Source organism: Lissotriton helveticus, chromosome 4_1 (genome assembly GCF_964261635.1).
Source record: "Lissotriton helveticus chromosome 4_1, aLisHel1.1, whole genome shotgun sequence".
Taxonomy (NCBI): domain Eukaryota; kingdom Metazoa; phylum Chordata; class Amphibia; order Caudata; family Salamandridae; genus Lissotriton; species Lissotriton helveticus.
Window position 1 is genome coordinate 398,887,705 of NC_136063.1, and position 21,774 is coordinate 398,909,478.

The 21,774-nt window shown below is 43.2% G+C and overlaps 1 protein-coding gene across 1 annotated transcript in view; it reads right to left on the reverse strand.

Annotated features, from left to right (window-relative positions):
• The window catches only part of BAALC (BAALC binder of MAP3K1 and KLF4), a 346,202-nt gene that overhangs the window by 45,927 nt on the left and 278,501 nt on the right, over positions 1-21,774 (reverse strand). Inside the window, exon 2 of the mRNA XM_078686907.1 lies at positions 2,858-3,030. Coding sequence (XP_078543033.1) covers positions 2,858-3,030 — 173 coding nt within the window. The remainder of the gene's footprint in view (positions 1-2,857; positions 3,031-21,774) is intronic.

Genomic DNA, 21,774 nt, shown 5'->3' on the forward strand with positions numbered 1-21,774 from the left:
AAGACAGGAGGCACACGATAGCACAACTCAAATTCCAAATCAGTGAACAGGTGGACAAACAACCTGGATGTGATTACTCAAAGAAGCTTCTCCAATGAGAAGTATACTGGATAAAACGTCTTAGAACCCTCAATCCGACGGGACTCAATGACAAATTGGAGATGTCGTGCTTTCTCTGATGTGTTCATTTCACCTCTTAACAACATAAAAATGTACACCTTAACATGACACTTTTTTAGTAGTGAAGATTACTCGTGCAATATAGTATATTGAAAGCATTGTTGCATGTACTCCTTGATGTATTTTATTTGAATCACATCTGTATGTATGATATATCATTAAGTATTTGTATTTAGAACCTAAACTAGAGATAGAATTAGTCCTCTGTCTATCTTGATGATTGAGCATTCAGAGTTGAACCTGAGTCTTTCTTTTATTTTTCCTTTCTTTTATTTTATTTCTGTTGATTGCAGTAATCTAAGAGAGAGTATCTAGATAATTGTAATAAGAGTGGCATAGTCTCTTTCACTATTTAAGCAGAAATATTTATGTGGAATGAGAGTGACTGTGTTGCGACTTTTAATCGCGAAATTATAAATAACATTTGATATCCGGTTCATGAATATCTGCGTTGGATTTATATTCGTTTCATTATTTTCACGGCTGAACGCGCTAGAATATTTAGATCCCATCGTACGGAGCTCCGTATTTACCTTGGTCCGTTTTTGAGCTTTATGATCGTCCTACCGCGATCACGTGATGCGGAAGGATTACTTCTTGCCCTGAAGCTAGGAGAGCGTTATGGCGTTTATCGAAAGCGCTGAGAACGGGTGGTGACGAGAGCAGAATTCTTACTGATAGGTAAGACTAGCTAGTTAGTAGGTTTCGCTGGAGGTTTTTGACCATTAAATATACAGACTGTTAATAGTTTGCCCTTCGATTTTCATTCATAGATCACTCTGGCTCCAGAACGATCGGAATATTGCTTTTAGGTAAGAGCAGGGTTATCAACATTTCTCTTGCTTGTTTGCTGTTGTGTTTTCCGGATAATATGATTTTGACGAGGGTTCATATAATTTCACAGTGCCAGGATTACAGAGGAAGTCAGCGATCGCCCCATCTTGGTTACAATTTATCCTAAGAAACTAAGGTACATAGGTTCTGGTTTTGTATGAGTACAAATTCAGTCAGAAATTGTTGTTGGACTGTGGTTAAGTCTGTGGTTTGTTTTGCAGTGGTTTCTTGTAGGAATACATTAAGGACTTCAAGTAAGTTTGATTGAAGTGGCATGTTACACAGGTGTTGGTGACTGGGCATGATTCACTGATTTTTACAGAGTAGAATTCTTTGCTTTTTTCAAATGAATTGGTCTCATGATACATTTTCTTTGGCAGTTATACCCCTGAAGAAGAGACCCCGGTCTCGAAATGCATTGGGTGTGAAGTTAATAATGTACATTGTGTTATTGGTTGTAACATATGAAATTGTTCAAATGTAATTGAAAAGTTTTTGGATGTAAAATTCTTTTAAGAATCTTGTGGAAACATAAAAGTTTATTTGAATGAACAAATGAAAAAATTAAATTGAACGTTTTATCGCAAAAATCATTTATGTGTTGATGCATGTTGTAGTCCCAGTCGCCCTTGTGGTGCTGGGCCTCCAATACAGACTAGGCCAGATTCTTAGGACCTGATTCACCGAACTAACTTAAGAAAAAATCCTAAACTTACTACTTTTGGTATTCACAGAATGCACTTACTACTTTTGGTATTCACAGAATGGATTTACGACTAATAACTTTATGTCCGCACTCGGGCTGGAGATTCCGGCTAGAGGCGGAGATTCTGGCCCGGAGGTGGACTTCCGGGCCGGAGGGGGAGATTTCGGCCATGGGTAAATCTCCACCCCCCTGCCGGAATCCCTACCTCCAGGCCAGAATCCCCACCTCTGGGCGGAATCCCCACCTCCGGGGCGGAATCCCCACCTCCGGGCCGGAATCCCCACCTCCGGGCCGGAATCCCCACCTCCGGGCCGGAATCCCCACCTTCCGGGCCGGAGGTCCCACCTCCGGGCCGGAGGTCCCACCTCCGGGCCAGAAGTCCCACCTCCGGGCCAGAAGTCCCACCTCCGGGCCGGAATCTCCGCCTCCGGACCGGATTCTCTGGCCCGAGTGCGGACGTAAAGTTAGTAGTCGTAAATCCATTCTGTGAATACCAAAAGTAGTAAGTGCATTCTGTGAATACCAAAAGTAGTAAGTTTAGGATTTTGTCTTAAGTTAATTCTGTGAATTAGGCCCTTACTGAGCAGGGGAAAAATGTTGAAAGATCGTCAAACAAATTGGGCTGTTGTCTAGCAGGTCCTTCATGGCTAGGCAAATGTTTTTAATATAATGGTCTAAGAAACCAGTGCAGATAAGCCAATCTCTTAGTAATAGACTTGAGTTGATCAGTGTTTGTGGTGACCTGGAAGGCCTCAAGATAATACCAACCTAGTAGACGAGCTGCAAAGCAAGCGTGGCCCCAGCCACCATGGTGAGCTTAGATCCCGGAAGATGAAGAACTCATTTTGAGCATCTGTGGTTGATAGTGGCTGGCCCGTGTCTTAGATCTCATTTGCAGAGCAAATGAATGTTTTTCATCACTAAGATCCAGGGTTTTTAAGGAAAGACCTGGTCTGGTTCAATGTCAAGGAATACCAAGTTCCTAAACCAGCAGTTGCTTTGCCCCACAGTAGAAGAAAACCAATTTGTTCCCATTAATGTTGTTGCACCCGATTCAATATAATATAGTACATATACAAAGTAAAAATTGCATACACGTGGGTGTGTGACCATCTTGCAAAACAATGAATCACATACCTCTGTGTTTCTAAAAAGGCCTTTCTGCTTCTGTGCCTTTGTTCCGGTCGAAAAGACGGAAGGTTTGCCGCACTGCGTGCCAGAGTTTGTCTTCTTCAAACCCTCAGTGCTAAGTTTTCTTGCTGTAGTTGAAGACACAGTGACAGCAGGTGGCTTGCCATCCTCCAAAATACCTGCACAGAAAACATCAGTTGTTACACGTCTTATGGTGCTCATTTTGTAGTTACATATATTTTTGGTTACTTGGTACACTACTGTATTTGAATACAGACATCTCAGTTCCCATATTCATCCGTGACGTTCAATAATATGTTACAGTATTTCAATATTTAAAAAATCACACTGGCTAACAGTATTTGAAAAGAATAGAATTAAATTATAAATATTCGTTATTTTCCTAATTTGATATAGCAGGTTTGTAAGGATTTTGTGGCTACAGATACCCTGAGCCTGATTTGCAGAAAAACGATACATCTCTAAATATAAAGATTCACAAATTGGCTTCATGTACACATTGTGTTGCTTGCAATTTTTAGATCTTACTCCTATTGCTATAGGGTTTCACATATATTTTGGGCTTACGCTTGTTGTCAATCTAGTTTTATACTGTGATTGAAGATTAAGAATATCAACAGCCATAAATTAGCAATCCTCAAGAAATACATTTGAAAATCATGATTTTGGTGGGAAGTGACAGGGAGAGAAATATTAAATCTAAAATACCAAAAATCTCAAAGTTAAAAGATAATTATTTTGTAATTTGTCATTTATATATCTTCAAAAAGCAAATCACAAATTCGTATCGTCCATTAGAAATATAGAAGGCTTTTTACATTTTAACCAAAATTCCAAACCTCTCTACATGGGATCCTATCCTAAGGCGTGAACTAGTTGGTGCTTCTTCTTTTAAAAAACATCAAAAATAAATACTGGATTTATAGGTACAATTCCTGGTACTTTCTGTTCCCCTCCTGCAATACTCACTGTCCACCAACAACGTTTTATTTTATTGTTTTTTTATTGTTTATTATTTTAATGCCCACAGATAAATTACAGGGACCCAGCTCCTATGAATAAAAATCAGTAAAACTTAAATACAACTTCTAATTAACAAGTCCTGGGAGGACAAATTGTAGATGAGATTCCTCGTGCTGGCTTTGGTGCAGAGGCAGCGGAAGGCCTTTTATTACTTAAGCCTGCACCCTAAACATATGCTATTTTAATTTGCAATTAAAGCCAATTAGTCATTAGATTAGGGCTTTGATGACACAGTTCAAGAGTTTTGACCCTGGCACATTCATTTGGACAAGTGCCATGTAAGAAATCTGACAGGCATTATGGGACTTTCTCATTGCCTTCCAGCTCGAGCATAACACTTCGTGTGGGATCTGATGAGCCAAGTCAGAGCCGGTCTCATATCACAAAAGTAAATAATTTTTCCTCACGCCATAAATGATGCAGGTGGAAGTCTTTTGCACGAATAGCACATTCAGATTTTTTTAGAGAAGACTTAAATATGCAACCATCGGATTTTCTAAAATGGACAAATCCTTAAGGCCAGTTATAGTATTTTGAGGAGTTCAATTGTTAACAATTGTTAACAAGGACATATTGTTTTTAAAAGAACTTATAGTGAAACTAGTAGACTTCACCAGTGGTGTAGCAAGGGGAGGGGGCGAGGGTGGTCCGCCCCAGGCGGCACAGGTTTTGGGGGCGGAGGCCTCTTCCCCCACTCTTACCTCCGGCTGTTGCGGGTTCACATAATACAGGTTCACATAATACAGAACCATAGTGGGTCACAATTCCGCCTAACTCATAAATATTAATTAAATAGGACGTAAATTGTGACCCACTACAGTTGCCTACAATCAGAGGTCTGCTGGGGTCAGCAGACCACCATGTCTGTGATTGATTTTCAGAAAGGCAATCTTTTTTTTCTAAATTGCTAAACAGGATGCAAATATAAAAGGAAAATGAAATGTTTTACAAACATGTTAGTGGTCGCGTAAACATTTGCCCACCCCCTCCCAAAATGTTTTTTTAATCATTCATAAAAGGGAATATGTAGCTCGGGAACCACTTCCTATTTTTGAATGGGTTACCACCCCCTTTGAGGTAGTAGGGAACTGTCATAATATGCCAGGGCACATCACAGGTAAACACAGGGCCACTGGAATTAGGCCGCTGTGCAAAACCAAATTAGGCAGCAGATCTGTCAATTCTGGGAACAGAAATGGCAATTTATGCAGCAGAATGAGGCACAATTTGTTGCTGTATTATTTCTCTATTTGGTCATTTTAACAACTTTTAGTAATGTCTGGGCAAAGTTCTAACACATTAGTACCAGTTTAACACCTCAATACACAAATAAGCAACTGAAAAGTGTCACATTAATGTTTGTATAGGGTCTACCACTGTGCAGAACTGTGAGTGGCACATTTTATTTAGTAGCCTTTGATCTGTTTCCACTAGAAACAATGTGTTTTGGTGAAATCTGCAAATTATTCAGCAGATGCTGTATTGTGTGGCAAATCCATGATTATATACAAAACCGCTGCCGCAGAATTGCATAGTCCCATAATCACATGTTCCCTGAATATACAAGTCCTAAATATGACTGTTTGCTAACAATCATTATTCAGGGTTCTGGTTATGCACAATGTGTCAGCCTGCCAGGGGTGATCGGTGCTGTATAAATAAGCTGAGCCTGCTCATTATGCCAGGAGTCTGCTCTTGGATGGAGTTCTGAGTGTTCAAGATGCAAGGAAACTCTCAGATTACTAATCCAAAAGTGCAGGCAGTCGAATGATTCAACAAGCTACAGATAATGCTACGCTGCACGTGTGTACTGCAGACACCAGTGGCGGCTCATGGAGCAGTGTAAAAGAAAAAAATAAATGATAATAACAGAATTTATTATCATTTTATTTTTAGTATCACCAGGTTAGGGCGGGGCGAGGCTTGGCTACCGTGATATAGGGGAGGAGGAGTGGTTGCTGCACTCTAAAGTGTGCATGACGGTTTGGCTGGCCGTCTCGGCCTGGCCAAACTGTCATGCACATTTTGCATGTTCTCCACCCAGGGTGCATTAAAGCCTGGGTGGAGAACATGCCCAGGCTCCTATTCGCAGTTTGAACACCGAACCACAGCGCTCAGACCAATCACAGCTCTGCATTGCAGCCTTGTGATTGGCTATGGGGAACCTGGGTGCTTTTTGGTTGAGGAGTGGTCAGACGACGTGGGAGAGACAGAGGGGAGACGTGGTGATTAGGTAAGTGCTGGTCTATTCCTTATGCTCCTCTTTGTCTTCCTTTTTCACCTCCTTCTCTAAGTCCTCCTCCTCCTGCTCAGTACCATACAGACTGAAGGAGAATAGGAAACGTTGAAAGAACACCAAGTGCCGGACGTTTCACATCTTGTCAAGGTCATCAGACTTCGGAGAATTCAAAACTTGGATGTGGGGCTGACCTGCAGGCTGTAGGGTTTGACCCACTCTTGCCTGCCATCTCTTACCAGACCAGCAGAATATCCTTTTTCAAGGTCATCTGGACTCCGACCTTGAAAAGTACCAGCCTCCTAATGTTGCAACGTCAGTGGCCCATATTGTTGAAAGGTTGCTGCCAATGACCAATCGCTGACAGCTCCTTGACGTTACACCATTGGTCAACAAGCAGCTCCCTCAGCATAAATGGAGTGAGGGATCTCTACTTTTACCGAGCAGATGTTCTGTCAATTTATGGCAGTTCCAGCTTAGTCAAACCCTAAATGATCATTAGGAAGATTGTAAGACCTTCCATCTGCCAATGTGAGAGAATTTCACTCATGTCAAAGCTATGATTACATTAAAAAAAACTACATTTAGGTATTTAAGGTGTTCCACGAGGCAAGAGGAGATTTGCTTCCAAAATTGCTGTACCCTACAAGAGTCGTCAAATATTTCATTGAAGCTCTCATCATTGTGAGTGGATTTTCTGGCACTAAATGTGGGCACTGGAAATTAATCCCCAAAGAGAGGAAACATTTTCAGTGCTCACTTTGCTGGACTTCCTAACATTTTGGATTCTTATAATGTCTTAAGGAGTTAGGGTCATTGGAAGTGTGCCACCATTTCTATGAATTTTTTTTAGATTTTACTTTTTCAGATTTGGCTGCAGACAGGTTATCTTGTATTGGGTGGATGACGAGTCACCTTATGTGATGGAGTAAACTCTAGGACTTGGTCCAGCTGGCAGGGATGTCAGTAGTGCTTCTGCTAGTGGCAAACACACCACCTAGCAAACAATAGAATATGGTAATTATACTAAGAGTGACACTTACAGAATCCTAGGTTTTCTGGTTAATTATTTTCTATCTGTTACGGCCCGTGCGATAAGCACATTTTGTTCCCTTTAGGTGCCCCTATTCATTGCGGTAACATTCACTGCATCCGCCCCTCCCCATTCATTAGGATAGGGACTATAAGTGCGATTACCTATTGTGCGGTGTTCTTGAATGATTCAAGGGTGGTGAGCAAGGTTCACTTAAGAGTCAATGGGGGTCACCTATTTGTTTTATTTTTCTCCTCTCTGATTTCTTTCTGTGCTTCTTTACAGATAAAGCGCTGGGGCCACGCTGTGAATGGCGGCACAGAAGTCACATGACTGAGATGCGCGGCTACCAGGTGATCAAAGGTGCATCTATCAGGTGACAGGCCTATTTCAATCGCGTCCTCCCTACCCTAAACACTTGGCTTTTTTACTGTTTTCTTACTTGGTAGGATTTTAACCCAGGCTGCACAGCTCTAAAGTTCTTGCCCTCTCTGCTTGGTCCGTCCCGTTTAGGTGGCCCAACAGAGTCTACCGCCTTGCTTCTCTGCTGAGTCCCGCTTTTCCCCAGACGACCTGACTGAGTTCTGTTTTCCCTGTTGATTGGACCTGCTTTACCCACCACAAATATGCAAGGAAGCATAAGAATGGTCAAGCATTTCTTCATTGCTTTTACCTCCCTTTTACCAATCCCAGTCAGTGAACTGTACCATAGTCTGCTTCGCTCTTCATGGTTTGTTGCTCGCTCCTTCAGAATTGCACTATAGCGATTGGTAAACAACCTTTACAACGAAACTTTTACAACGCACTACCATTACAATGCGGTCATTACAACGCATACCATTACAACGCATTGCGCTGGGGGGCGCTCTAGGATAGGGAATACGTTTAATTTACTATCCAACACCTTCCCTAGTGTCCACGGGGACTGGAGTTGGAATAGTAAATTAAACTATTCACTATCCAACACCCAAAAGCACTATGCGTTGTAATGGATTGCGATGTAAAAACCGCGTTGTAAAGGCAGGCGTTGTAATAGCCTGCGTTGTAACGTCATACATCCATAGCGATTCTCTAACCTATATGTAAGCCCTTTACTCAGTCCCTCCTTTTATTTTGCTTCCTTTGTCAGGTTTAAGCCTGTTTATGTTATCCTTTTTGATTGCCTGGTTGAGCTTCAGGATTTTGGCATATAGTCCTAATTCCTAAGTATCCTACGCTGTTAATAGGGGCCATGTATGGAATCAACACCTATGGATTAATTGGCGCCTGATGGTGATTGGCTTTTCCTAAGGAATATGTTGAAAGTTCTTTGGGAGGCTTTGGATTGCATGTCATGCGTGAGCATATTCCATTAATATCAACTTTTTGAATGAGTCAGATGGCATTTATTTTGAAAGACAAATGCATGATTATAGATATACTCACTACCAATTTTGTTTTGTTTTCTTTAAAAGGAACATGTTCCCTGTGGTTTAACACATCCTGAGGGAACCCATACCGAGTACCGACTGTTTTTGAGTTGAATCACATCAGGAAAAATCCTTCCCCATCGCTACCCTTTTTCCCCCTTTCCCCTTACCACATACCACCCACGTCTGTTATCTAGTCAGTGTGCAGGGTTAGTTCTGAGGCGAGAAGACAGGCCATCGCCACGTTCATGGTACCTGGTCTATACTAAATATCTACACTTCTGTAAGTAACTTTTTTCACTTGATCTTATTCACTCTCCCGATACAACCTCATGGACTTTGGACATGACATGGACCTCATGGAATTTAGACACGAAGCTCTTTTGACCAAGGTCCCATTAAAAAATTATTTAAAAGACCATTCATTTTACACTTCCCCATTGATGCACAAGTTTCCCTGTTTAAAGGTTTCTTCCATTGACTTTTCATTTAAAGGGTTCGCCCATTTTTTCACTTTCCCTTCAATAAGTAGAATATAGTGTTTAACAAGGGCAGCCACTCTTGTTCATCAATGCCCATAGCAACATGCATTGCATTTACTTCAGAATACATTTTGGGACTGGGAAATGTAGAACAATATTATATTAACATATATGAGTACAATATCGACATTAAAATCAGTCAACTATTTATATTGGCATTTTAGAGCTGTAACAGCATGTTGTGCTGCCATTCAAAGACTACTGTGTTATATTCAAAATTCAAGTGCCTTTATTCTGCTTACAAGTCTAACAAATATCACTGCAATACGGAATGGATTAGAATGATGTGGTATGGTTTTGTGTTGTATTGTATGGCACAGGCGAAGTGGTATGTTATGGGATAGAATGATGTGGCATAGCATTACATAGCATGGCATGGTATTGTGTGGTGCTGTGGTACGGCATGGTATGTGAACTGTGATGTGTTTTGGCTTGATGTAGTATGGTATGGTATGGTAAGTAATGGTATAACAACCTGACTCGTGGTCTTAGTGCAACTTAATTACCAATTGGGAAATGTTAGGTTTGAATATAAGAGTACCATTACACCACCTGTAGGGTGTGTATCTTTGACTGGATATTTGCGCCATCTATGATATATTCTGATTTTAAAAAAAACATCAGGCAGATTTATCAACACTTTACACTGCTGCAAAGTTGTGCAAAAAGTTAATAAAGTATTTACTTTCAAGGGCAACCTTTTTTTGCCGGAGACTACCCCTCAAAGTAGAATGAATAGTGTTTAGAACTACTTTGCATCAAAGCGGGGTCTGATGTGTATTACATGGGCATTAGCATGCTACCACCCGTGGTTTTTGATGCAAAACCCTATCTACTAAAATGTTAGACATGGCTTTGCCCCCCAAAATAATGGCTCCTTGAAGCAGGAGCAAGGTAGGAGAGGTTTTTTGAAATGTTCCCAACTTTTCTCACACAGCCTGTGTACTGCAAACAACCAATGTTTAAAAAGTTTAAAAGTTTTCCTAAGCATGGTATTCTTTCAGTACAAAATGTTTACTAGACATGACACAGATGCACACCTTAATACTATGATGCATAGATTGTGTGGCGCTAGACAGCGTGTTTGTACAAAAGAAGTGGGGAAGAGGGTAGCAGTGCCTTTTCTATGCACGTTGCTGCTCTTTGTCCTTGAGGAACACAGCACGGTAACTTTGGTTACCGCACTGCATTGTGTTGTGCTATTTGTTTAGTAAATCAATGTCTGCTAGGTAAGGATTATAAATAGAAAGACAGATATAGCTGATTATGTTTTACAGAGACGCAATGCCATATGAAATATTTATTGCAAAACTACATAGACTTTGAAACTGTAATAAATATTCCTTGTCCCATTCTCGGTCTTCCTCTTTTTTGCAATCTGTAGCAAAATGCAATATGCACTGCCATTGCTAGGCGACGCCATCTTTCATGGATAAGACCCTCTGGCATGTGCAGGTAATACTGGAGACAGAGCCTGCTAGTCTGTCAGATGGGTAGGGTATGCAATGATGAGGTCGAGGATACTGTGGGGTCATATTTACTTCGTAGTGGCGGAGCACAGAGTTAGCCTCCTTGGCTTAACAACGAGCTCTGCCATTTCTGAAATGCAGGGCTTAACCATTTTTACAACAGCCCTACGTTTCCTCCTACACTGGTGCTACATTTAGCAGCCTAGCACCAACGCAGGTACCATAGTGCAAGGTTGTCTGCATTGAGGGGAAGATTGTTTGGTTTAGGTGTCACCTCAACACCCATTGCCCTCCCCTTTCATGCTAAGTATAGCGTGAAAGGGTGCCCTATTTAAAAGGCAGTGTTAAGTCATGTTAAGTGGCTTAACGTTGCCTTGTAATTAAGGTTTAGCTCCTATGGCCACTACAACGTCCTGAAAAGTGACGTGGTGGTGGTGCTAGGGACTTGTAAATATGCCCCTTTGACTCTTAAATCTCACCAACCTTTCAATTTGAACGACTCAGCACCTACATTGTGAATGATAATGGGTGTAATAGAGGCCTAAAGTAACCCCTGGGGTGCAGGAGTGGCCACCCCAATAATTTAGGGGTCCCGGTTCAGTCCAAGAGCAATGAATATCTGTGAAATGTGGGAACCTCATGGGCCCACCTTCTGCAGTGGGGGTACAATCAGTTTGCGTTACACCACTGTGCATGATTGTATGAGGGACAATTCACTCAAATATAGAAACTATAAGGTGTGTTTATTATATGTCCTGTATTGTAAAATAGAATATGTGGAAGCGTTGACATCATGACACATTAGTGGTCCAGAAAATGTGCTCCACTCACCAAACACAGCCCTATAGGCATAACACAAAAATGTATGTAAAATGTGTGGTGATGGTGGGCAAATCAACCCAACCATCAAGAAACATGTTAAAGGCTGTACACCCCAGTCAAGTTGTTCGGAGGACAGTATGAGGGTAGACGAGGTTAGGCTAAGGAGTTAGGCTAAGGATACCTAGCTTCAAAATAGCATTAACTTCTTCATATGATGCTTCCTGTACTGTACACTCCCAGAAGTCACCTCCTACAGCAGGCGTTGCAGGATTGTAGCACACCAGTTGTTACAAATCATTGAGAGTTTGATGAAAGCAGTTCTATCGACTTTACTTTATCAGTATATATGGAATGGTCAGCTTAATAAAGGAATAATATTGCTACACTGCCATGAACATGGCAGCCCTAGCCTTAAGTGGAGTAATAGCCATGGGCACTGTTAGTGTGGGATGTGGTCCCCCCAAAACTTCTTTCCCTTTTCAGTAGTTCCTGCTGTCTCCGAAGACTCAGCACTCAGAAAAACCTCATTAATTACTCATTTAGGTGACCAACTATACCACATTTTGCAGGGTTGTCCTCCAATTGTGGCTTATGTCCTGCTACCCACAAAGAGGCAATGTAGGACATCCATTGTCCTGAATATTGGTTCTCACAAGATAACCCGCTCTCACTGTCTCAAATGTTTATGAGCTGCAAAAGAGGTGCCTGTCGGTGGCTGGACGAGAGGAGCCAAAGCACAGGAGGGGTCCTGCTTGGTGCAGTTTAATTTGCAGGTTCAGATCAAGAGATGCTAATCATGCCACTTGCCTAAAAACAGAACAGCCCCAAATGTGTGAAGGAAAGCCCTAGTGCGGGCCTGTCTTGGGAGTATGCTCTTGGTCATTATTTTTCATTTTAAACATTTTTCAAAGTGCTGACAAACTGTCAGATCAGTGGAGAGGGGGGAGGAGTATGATTTTCCCAGGATCAAGCAGTTTGTTAAAGTTTTACACCCAAGACCGTATTGCACTTCTACTTGCTGCAAAGGCTATACATTTACCACCCGTTACACCTGTCTGCTGTAGGGTAGTCTTCCTACAATCTTTTTGCCTTCGTCCTCCATTTTTACTGATCTCATTTTTGCGGGCTTTATGGCTCTCTCCTTAAACAAGGTAGAATTGGCTTATACTCAATATTTAATTTGCTTTTAAGTCCCTAGTAGTAAAGTGGCAGTACATGTGCCTACAGCCTGTAAATTAAATTCTACCAGTGGGTCTGCAGCACTGATTGTGTCACTCACTTAAGTACCCCTTTAAACATGCCGCAAGCTTGCCATTGCAGAGCCTGTGTGTGCAGTTTAAACCGACATTTCGACCTGGCAAAATAAACCTTTTACCGGTCCCAAATCTTCCCTTTTTATACATATATATCACCCCTATGGTAGGCCCTGGACAGCCCAGATGGCAGGGTGCAGTGCATTCAAAAGGTGGGTCATGTTCTTTTAAATTTTGCATATCCTGGTAGTAAAAAACTCTTGAATTCGTTGTTCACTACTGTAAGGCCTATCTTTCGCATTGGAGTTACCTTATTACATTTTATAATTTTTATTTCCGAATGGGAAGAGACAACCAGTTTATGTTTGGTGTCTTTGGAAGTGAGGTGAAAAGCCCCATTTAGCAATGAAATCAGGTTTTTGATCACAATTTTAAAAATACTGCTATTAGAAACTTGCCATTTTCTGCCCTTAGCCTTTTTTGCCTGTTGCCTGGCCTGGGTCACAGGATTGGGTGTAACTGACAGACCTTGTGATCTTTGTTGTCCTCACAGACAGTCACTCAAAAGAGGGATTAGGTGTGCCTGACTGGGCCATTTGTTGGCAAGATGGGGGACGGAGCTGATTATGCCCCACGTACACCAATAGCCAGTGCTCTGCCTTCACACAATTGGCCTAATGACCCTGTATTCTCACTTCAGCCAGCTTGGAGGCAGGGCAAGGGAGGCAGGGCAAGGGAGGCAGGAAATTCCATGCACTTCAAAGCTAATGTCTAGAACCTTCTCTCACCTTCCAGGACCAGGGCACCAGAGCATAAAAAAGACCTCACTTCAGTGCACTACTGGACCTGCAGACATTTCTCATCTCCCCTAGGTAATATCCTGTCCATTTTGTAAACACGCACTTGCTAGCAGCTATTACATTCATTCTAAATAACCCAAACTTCCCAAAGAAAGCAGAGAAATAAGTTCAAAAGATGATTGCTCCAAGAACACGAACTATTTGGCCAAATGGGAGGCTGGCATTAAAAAGTGTATCTCCTGGTTCCACATTATGAAACTAGTCCACTACACCAGGGTTCTCCTAAGTCGGTCCTGGAGGGCTAGACCCATGTCAGATTTTTAAGATAGCTACCTGTATCTAAATGGGGATATGCTAAAAGTCTGGCATGGATCCGGCCCTCCAGGATCAACTTTGGAAACCTTGCACTAGACCATGACAGGGGGGGCAGTGATTCTGTTACCAAGGTGAAGAAACTCATTTCTTAGGGAAATTCTATTTACCATTTGTGTTTCAAATCTTTAAACTATCTTAACCCCTGAGGATGCCAGAATTATTCATTTCAAATAGGTTCTCATAGCCTCCCCTAGTCCCCCAAAGATTTTCCCAGATGCGTGCAAAGTCTCCACACACATCAGTGGCATAACAAAACTTGCAAAGTACATGGATGGGGCCCCCACTCTCCAGACCCAGCCAGGAACTCTTAGGCCAGAGGCCAATCAACTTGACACAGTGCCCGAGGGGGTACCTTGGAACCTGAGGCCCTCCGCACTGCGTGGGCCATTGTTATGCCACTGACGCACAATTTTCTACAAGTGCAAAGTGTTTTGCGAAGTGTTAATGGAAAGTTGTCCCTCCTACTCTCAACGCCTGTAGTCTCTCCTCTTCGCACCTCCTCTGATGCCACACTGTGCTGGTAATAGGGTTCATGGAGTTGGCGTAAAATGGCTCAGCTGGACGCTGCAGCCCGTCATTGTCCCTGAATCGTCGTTTCAAAGCTTTGCTTTTATTAATCTTCTTTGGAGAGTACAATTTGATTGCATTTTTTCTACGTGCAAGCTTGCCAGGAATTTCAAACCAGCATTTGCTCACAATGCAGCTTAATAAGCTGGCGACGGTGCTTTCTTTCCAAGCCAAATAGTCACAATAAGCAGGTATTGAAATTCAACATTGTTATTTGTTCCAAGAAACTACAGTAACGTGTGTAGTTTGTGCCAGCAGAAAAAGTCCACAAACAACAAGGAATAATCATCAAGAATTTCGACCCAAAAAACTCTTTTGTAACCTCTGAGGACCTCCAGTATTTCTGAACTGAGACCATGCAAAGAGCACTAAATATTAGAATGCTTTTTGAAAATGAAATAATTTCTCAGCATCTCAAAGTGTTTTATTGAATGGCCACCAAATGAGTCAAAACCCTTGAGCACGTGGTCCACACAGACATTCAACGTTTGTGAAAGAAACGTGGGAATGTTACCATGCTGAGGTGGTATAAAAAGCTTTTGAGAACATTGAAGAGTTGTTTGCCTCTTTGGCATAGGTACTCTATTGCGCCGGTTGAGAAGAGTCTTCTCCTTCCTCCCATTTTCTGCAAGGAGAAACTTGGCACAAGCGTTGGTCATCAGCCGTTTGGATTATGGTAATATCCTAGTAGTTTGGCAAATTAGACGTTACTTTCCAAACTTCAAGTAGTGCAAAACACTGCTGCCCATCTCATCTGTAATCTTCTATCCGGTACTGCCTCTTTACCTCTTTTACAGTCATTGCACTGGTTACCAATTCGTAAAAGGATTATTTTTTTAATTTGCTGTCTGACACACAAGTCCTTGCTTTGAAAAGGTCCCAGTTGCCTATCGTCTAGACTATCACATCATCACCCTCCTGAACTGCTTGGATCCAGTGACAAAGCGCTGCTTACAGTTCCGCACAAGAGGCAGATCTTTTTCCTACTTAGCCCCTATGTACCGCAATAGGTTACCTCTGCTCATCCGCAGGTGTATGGATCATCTCCAATTCCAAAATTTACTGAAGACAGTGCTCTTTTAATGCAGTAGTCGCTTGCCTGGCTTCGTGTTCTGTTCTTGGCACCGAGATACCCCTTTCAGGGTGAGTCATCCACCATATATAAATTATTTCAACATAACATTAAATAGTCTGATTGGCATTTCTTTAACCAACTTCAATCACAGGAGATGTCATCAACACAATAAAAGCAGCCTGGATTTAGAGAAAGTTGGTGCACGAAGAACACGGGCGATCATTTGGCCTAGCCTGAAAATGTACTGGAGCCCCAGAAACCACAACCTTCTCCTTCAACAACCTTCCCCTCAACTACCACCACCACCTATTGGCTGCGCGGTCCATCTCACCTCCCCAAATCCTTCCGCAAAGGCACAAAACAGGAAATTCTGCACCAGCTAAGCCCTGTAGGCTGTTGTCAGTCCCTCCTGACACCCCTATCAGCCTCTCCAACTAAAGTCAAGTAAGTACAGAAAAACACTTTATAAAATATGTGAATGCACAGCAGTATTCCGACGACCGCAGGGGCAATCGCTCACAATTTTCAACAGGTACTTATATCACAAATGAAGAATATTCGTCCGATGCATTCACTGGTTTTGTTCTATCAAACAATGTATGGCACCCGGTGGGTGGGGACAGTTCCTTCCTTTTCCCTATGAATTCCTGAACTGTGGAAAGTCTTCAGGTTTCTGGGAATCTCCTACTAGTATTCTAGAGCACATGGGCCCTGTTTATGAGTTGGTCGGAGGGAAGGTGCAAATTATTCCACCTGATAAAATCCAACTCCCTGATGTTTGGAATTTAACAATTGAGACAAACTGCATCTATTTGATGTTTTTGCGGCATAACATGTTGAGGTAGGTACTTATCGCGCGCCACAGTAAATACCATACACTTTTCCCCTTTTAAATTCCGGAAGTTTTGACCTACTGAAATTTAACTAAGAATGAGGATGCTATTGAATCAGGTAATTACCAGGAGCAGTAAATTCTACTTAACTTGGAATTCTGATCTCTGTCCCTGTGCAACCAGGAGTGCGCACATGGGTCAGAAAAATCAGAATGATGAGTCATAGCGTCAATTCTGAAGTGTAAGCAGCTGTCAGTGGGATCTCATTACCCTCTAGTGTTGTGCATTTCAATGGAAGGATGAGCCTATCCCAGAATTTTGATGTGTCAAACAAAAGCTTATTAGAGATTAGAAAATGTGGCACCTGCGGAGCGGACGTCATTGTGAGCGAGAAAGGCATGAGCGTCGGAGTCGGGAGCTTCTCGCCACATTTTACTTTTGAGCACATTTTCTGGTACAGTAAGCAGTGAAAACTGAATTGCATGACGGCGCTTTCCCATTTTGGGCAGGCAAGGAAATGAAATTGCAGAGGCATAAAGTGGTGTGAAAAGGAGCACACAGACTGATCCAGGAGCTAGACCAGAACTCAAACCCTACCTGCTAAACCACATGCCTGCAATGAAGCACTAATCTTATTCATATCCAGCCAGTTTTTAATGATTACATATTATTGTGAACACAAAACCATGGTTTTCTGTCTCTGTATTTAGGTGAGCTTATTCTTTAAATGAATTTTGATAATGTTGCAATTTCATGTTTTACAGATCACTAAATATGGCTAATACTGGTAAGATGAGCAAAAAAAATAAATCTCAATACACGCAGACAGGAGTGATCAAAATGAAATACTATTATGATTGCAGGATCTACATATACTAGCTTGTACAGTGCTTTTCGTCCAGTCACTCCATTGGTCAAGCTGTGTCTCCTCTTGTGCTAATGAAAGCACCCTGTCCAGAATGGGAGGGGTCTTTTATTCACATTATAGCCCTCCGAATAATGGGTCCTTCCTTCCCTTCTCTAGACGCCTCTGCCTAGTGAGCTCAATTCGATCATTCTGGATGGGTGCTTGTGTCCGCTATAAAGGCGCCGTAAATATACACATATAGACGTCCAGATGACAAGTGAAGGCCAGAAATGCTCATCCCTGCCCGGAGCCAGCCCAAACCACAAGAAAAAGTGGCAACATCGCTAATTCTTCAGAAGCAGTCTTCCAAGTGAAATCCGAGACGTCATTTTCTTTGAATAAATACAGTTTTCTCAAAATGCTTTAGAAAGGATATTTTAAATAGAGACGCATTGTACGCTTTCACATCAGAGTCGACAGAACTCGACACAATGCTGCACCATACAGCAAGGCCCCGGAAGTGTGAGCCAATACTCCTCGCAGCAGGATGCAAGGCAGGTCGAGCTGCAGCCACGGAAGAGTTAACGATGGGCCACGTCTGCACAATTTGTACATTTGACGCGCTGGCAGACTGGAGTCCAGGGAAATCCCACAACACTTGGCAAGCTGACGTCCGAAGGAATACAGAGACGTCAATGGTATTGATGGCTTCACTTTCATACGAGCTTCCCATGGGGGTGTCGTAGCTAGAGCTTGTGGCGCCCAGGGCTATCCCTCAGATTGCCGCCCCTGGAAGGGGGGAGGGGTACTTGGGAAAAAGGACGACGAGCACTTGAAAGAGGTCCGAGAGTCATGTAGTATCACCGCTAATAGTTACCTCGATCATGCAAGTTACATGCACATACATGACACGGTCCAAGGCTTCACAGTTGAATACACCGGTGACAGGCAGTACAAAAGAGAACACACAGACTGCATGATCTATCTGGCGACTCAGAAAAACCGCATGTGAGATCCATCGGAGAGCTGCGTGAACAATTAATTGCTGGGAGGAACTGGCAGCTGGCTGGGAAACTCGGGACTTCGTTTTCGAAGAGTAGCTACGGTTTCTTCACAGCAGAAAAAATAGCTGCTAAATAACAAGCCCTTTACTGCTTAGCCCTTCTATTATTTTTGTAAACAGTTTCAAACTCTTTTTTTTTTTTTACAATGCCTCCAGGTAGGCCTGGTATTGCACATTACCTTTGATGGTTTTTCGAGCATCACTGCTTTTAGCTGAGGGCATTAGAAGGTGTTCTTTCACGCAACGCAGCGCTGCGAGGAAGGGAGAGGGCAGGAATGTACCATATACTATTAGTATAAGGCACATGCCTACTATCAGCCTGCGCTGCAGCATAAGCTGCTGCCTAGTGCCAACACAGGCACCCTAGCACCGTGGTGCAGGGGTGCCTGCGTTACAGGCTGGATTGTTTTTGTGCACGAAGAAATCCTTCCTGCACAAAAACAATCCTCTAAGCCTTTTTCCTCTTTCCAGAATGCAGCACACGTAGAAAGAGGAAAAATAAAGATATTTCTCCTTGTTACGCCTCCTCTGGGGCAGCACAGCAGTCTGACACAGTTCCAGGTCTACCACTATTTGTAAATCTGTGATCGCTTCAAATTCATGGGTGGATGGGTGGCAACACCCACCCTTCACCCATAGAACGCCTTCCTAGGGCAGAGTAACACAAGGCAGCAACTTTCACTGCCTTGCATCAATCCAGATTTACCAAACCCCACAAGGTGGCCTTGCTTCGCATGGAAAACCTCATTATAGGTTTATTGTAACCCTGAGCCCTTAGGGGTGCAACAGCAATGCAAAACCCTAGATAAATATGCCCGTCCATGTTTTCAATCAGTTCAGGAGGGCTTAGAATGCAGGCATGCCGTATTTGTTCCGGCCTGCTGTCGAAGTCTGCTGATTGGCTGAACCAATTGCTGCACTCTAAAACAGAGCTTGACATCAACCTAGGACCACTGCTGGCTGACATGTTCTTATTAATCAGTGAAGTACAAGGCCATATTGAGTCGGCCTGGTATAATTGTGAAAAATGATACCCCTTTCATTTATGGATTGCCATGAATATCTACATGTGGAATATCCGATGGCAGAAAAAAGCTCGGGCCAACTCGTGCTCGTGTAAAGTCGAGAAAGTTCAGCACCGAGCTTCCATGGACTACATAATTGAATCAAACATAAGGAGTAGTTTCTGTCCTGTAACTCCAGTTCTGTAGTAGGGGAATCTCTGTTATAGTCATAATCTAGTGAATAGTCCCGCCCATGTGCGTGGACCCCGGAGCAATCAAAAATAATCTCTTACAGTGTCAAAAAATGCAGAAAAGCATAGACACTTAAGAGAGAATTTAAAGACAGATAATGCAGCCTAAAAAGGCTACACTGTCCAGTACTTCAACTAGAAATTCCACCATAAAATCCACAAAACAGCAAAAGCCTGTACAGATTTCCCTTGCTTTAACAGCAAAATCCCTCAGGAATGATAGAGAGAAGAACCTGGACAGACAAGCCCCATAGGCTGCCATTATGTGGCTCAAAACAGGATACTGTGCCTTTAAGAGAATCTTCCAGAACCTTCTCCCAGTATCCCAGAATGCATAGCAGGTCCAACTTAGTTTCAGTTCTTTTTGAAGGCGTAACACGCCAGACCTGTAGCATTCCATAAAGGAATATGTCTCTCTCCACCGGGGAGGAGGGAGGGCGCTTATGACTATAACAGAGATACCCCTACTACAGAACTGGAGTTACAGGACAGAAACTACTCCTTCTGTAGTAGAGGATCTCTGTGTATAGTCATAATCTAGTGAATAGAATGGCAAGCCCATCCCCACACCAAAGCGGCGGTGGAGAAAAGAGAATCAACACCACTATTGTGCGAACAGATTTCGCAGCGAAGCCTGTCCAACCTGAGCATCTGCCCTAGCATCAAGTGGCCGCCTTGCAGATCTCTGCAATCGGAACATTACGGAGCAATGCTGTCGTGGCAGCCTTGTCCCTGGTGGAATGAGCCTTAGGCTTACATCCTAAGGTCTTATTAGCTTTTTGGTAACACAGCTGTATGCAGGACACAATCCACCTAGAGATAGACTGCTTAGAGGTCGCAAGACCCGTCCTGACTGATCCATAATTGATGAACAATTGGTCTGACCTACGAATATCTCTGGTTTTATCCAGATAGAATTTCAGCACCCTCCTAACATCCAGGGAATGCAAAGACCTTTCCGCTGGAGATGAAGGATTCTGAAAGAACGTAGGCAAAGTGATAGTCTGGTTGATATGAAAATCAGAAACAACCTTGGGAAGAAACTTAGGGTGAGTACGCATAACAACCTTAGCAGCATGAAATACAGTATAAGGTTCTTGGCAACACAACGCCTGAATTTCACTCACCCTGCGGGCCGATGTAATGGCCACGAGGAACGCCGCCTTCCATGACAGGTGCTGCAACGAAGCCTTATGAATAGGTTCAAAAGGCTCCTTCATCAACCTGGACAGCACCACATTCAAGTCCCATGAAGGCGAAGGAAGCCTGACAGGAGGGAATACTTTCTTCAAGCCTTCCAGAAAATCTTTGATCACAGGGATCTGGAAGAAGGAAGTCTGTGAAGGGCATTTCCTGTAGGCAGTCAAAGCAGCCAGATGAACCTTAATGGAATGGACATTAAGGCCAGACTGCGCCAGATGTAGCAGATATGGAAGGATGACATCTTCCTTGCATGTCGTAGGGTCATAGTTTTTAGACTTGCACCAGATGCAAAACCTCTTCCACTTGTAAGCATAAGAAGTCCTAGTGGAAGGTCGCTTAGCCTCCTTCAGTATGTCCATACAATCCTCTGGGAGATTCAAATGGCCATATTGCACTATTTCAGGAGCCATGCCGCCAAACTCAAAGACGAGAGGTTGGGGTGCACCATCCGCCCCCCGAACTTCGTGAGAAGGTCCGGCCTGCACGGCAGCTTCATGTGAGGAAGGAGAGACCGGTGAAGCAGGTCCGTGAACCACCACTGTCTGGGCAATTCCGGGGCAATCAGAATCATCTTCGCCCTGGATTGGGAGAGCTTGATGAGAACCGTTGGAATCAGGGGAATGGGTGGAAAAGCGTACAGAAAGCTGTTCGACCAGTTGATCCATAACGCGTTCCCCAGCGTCCCCGGCTGGTAGTATCTGGAGGCGAAGTCTCGGCATTTGCTGTTTTCGGCGGTGGCGAACAGATCTACGTCTGGAGTTCCCCACCTTGCGAAGACTTCTCCTAGTACTTCGTCGTTTATGACCCATTCGTGATTTTCCTGAATCAGTCTGCTCAGCTCGTCTGCCTCAACATTCTGCACACCTGGCAGATGAGTGGCCGTTATCGAGAGTCCTCGGGCCAGAAGCCAGTGCCAGATCGCCTGCGCCTCCTGAGACAGAGTGCGCGATCTCGAGCCCCCCTGCTTGTTGAGGTAATACATCGTGGTCGTATTGTCCGTTTGCACAAGCAGAGAGTCGGTCCGGAAGGACGGTTGAAACGCCTTCAGCGCCAAGTGAACAGCCCTGAGTTCCAGGAAATTGATGTGGTACGTGGAC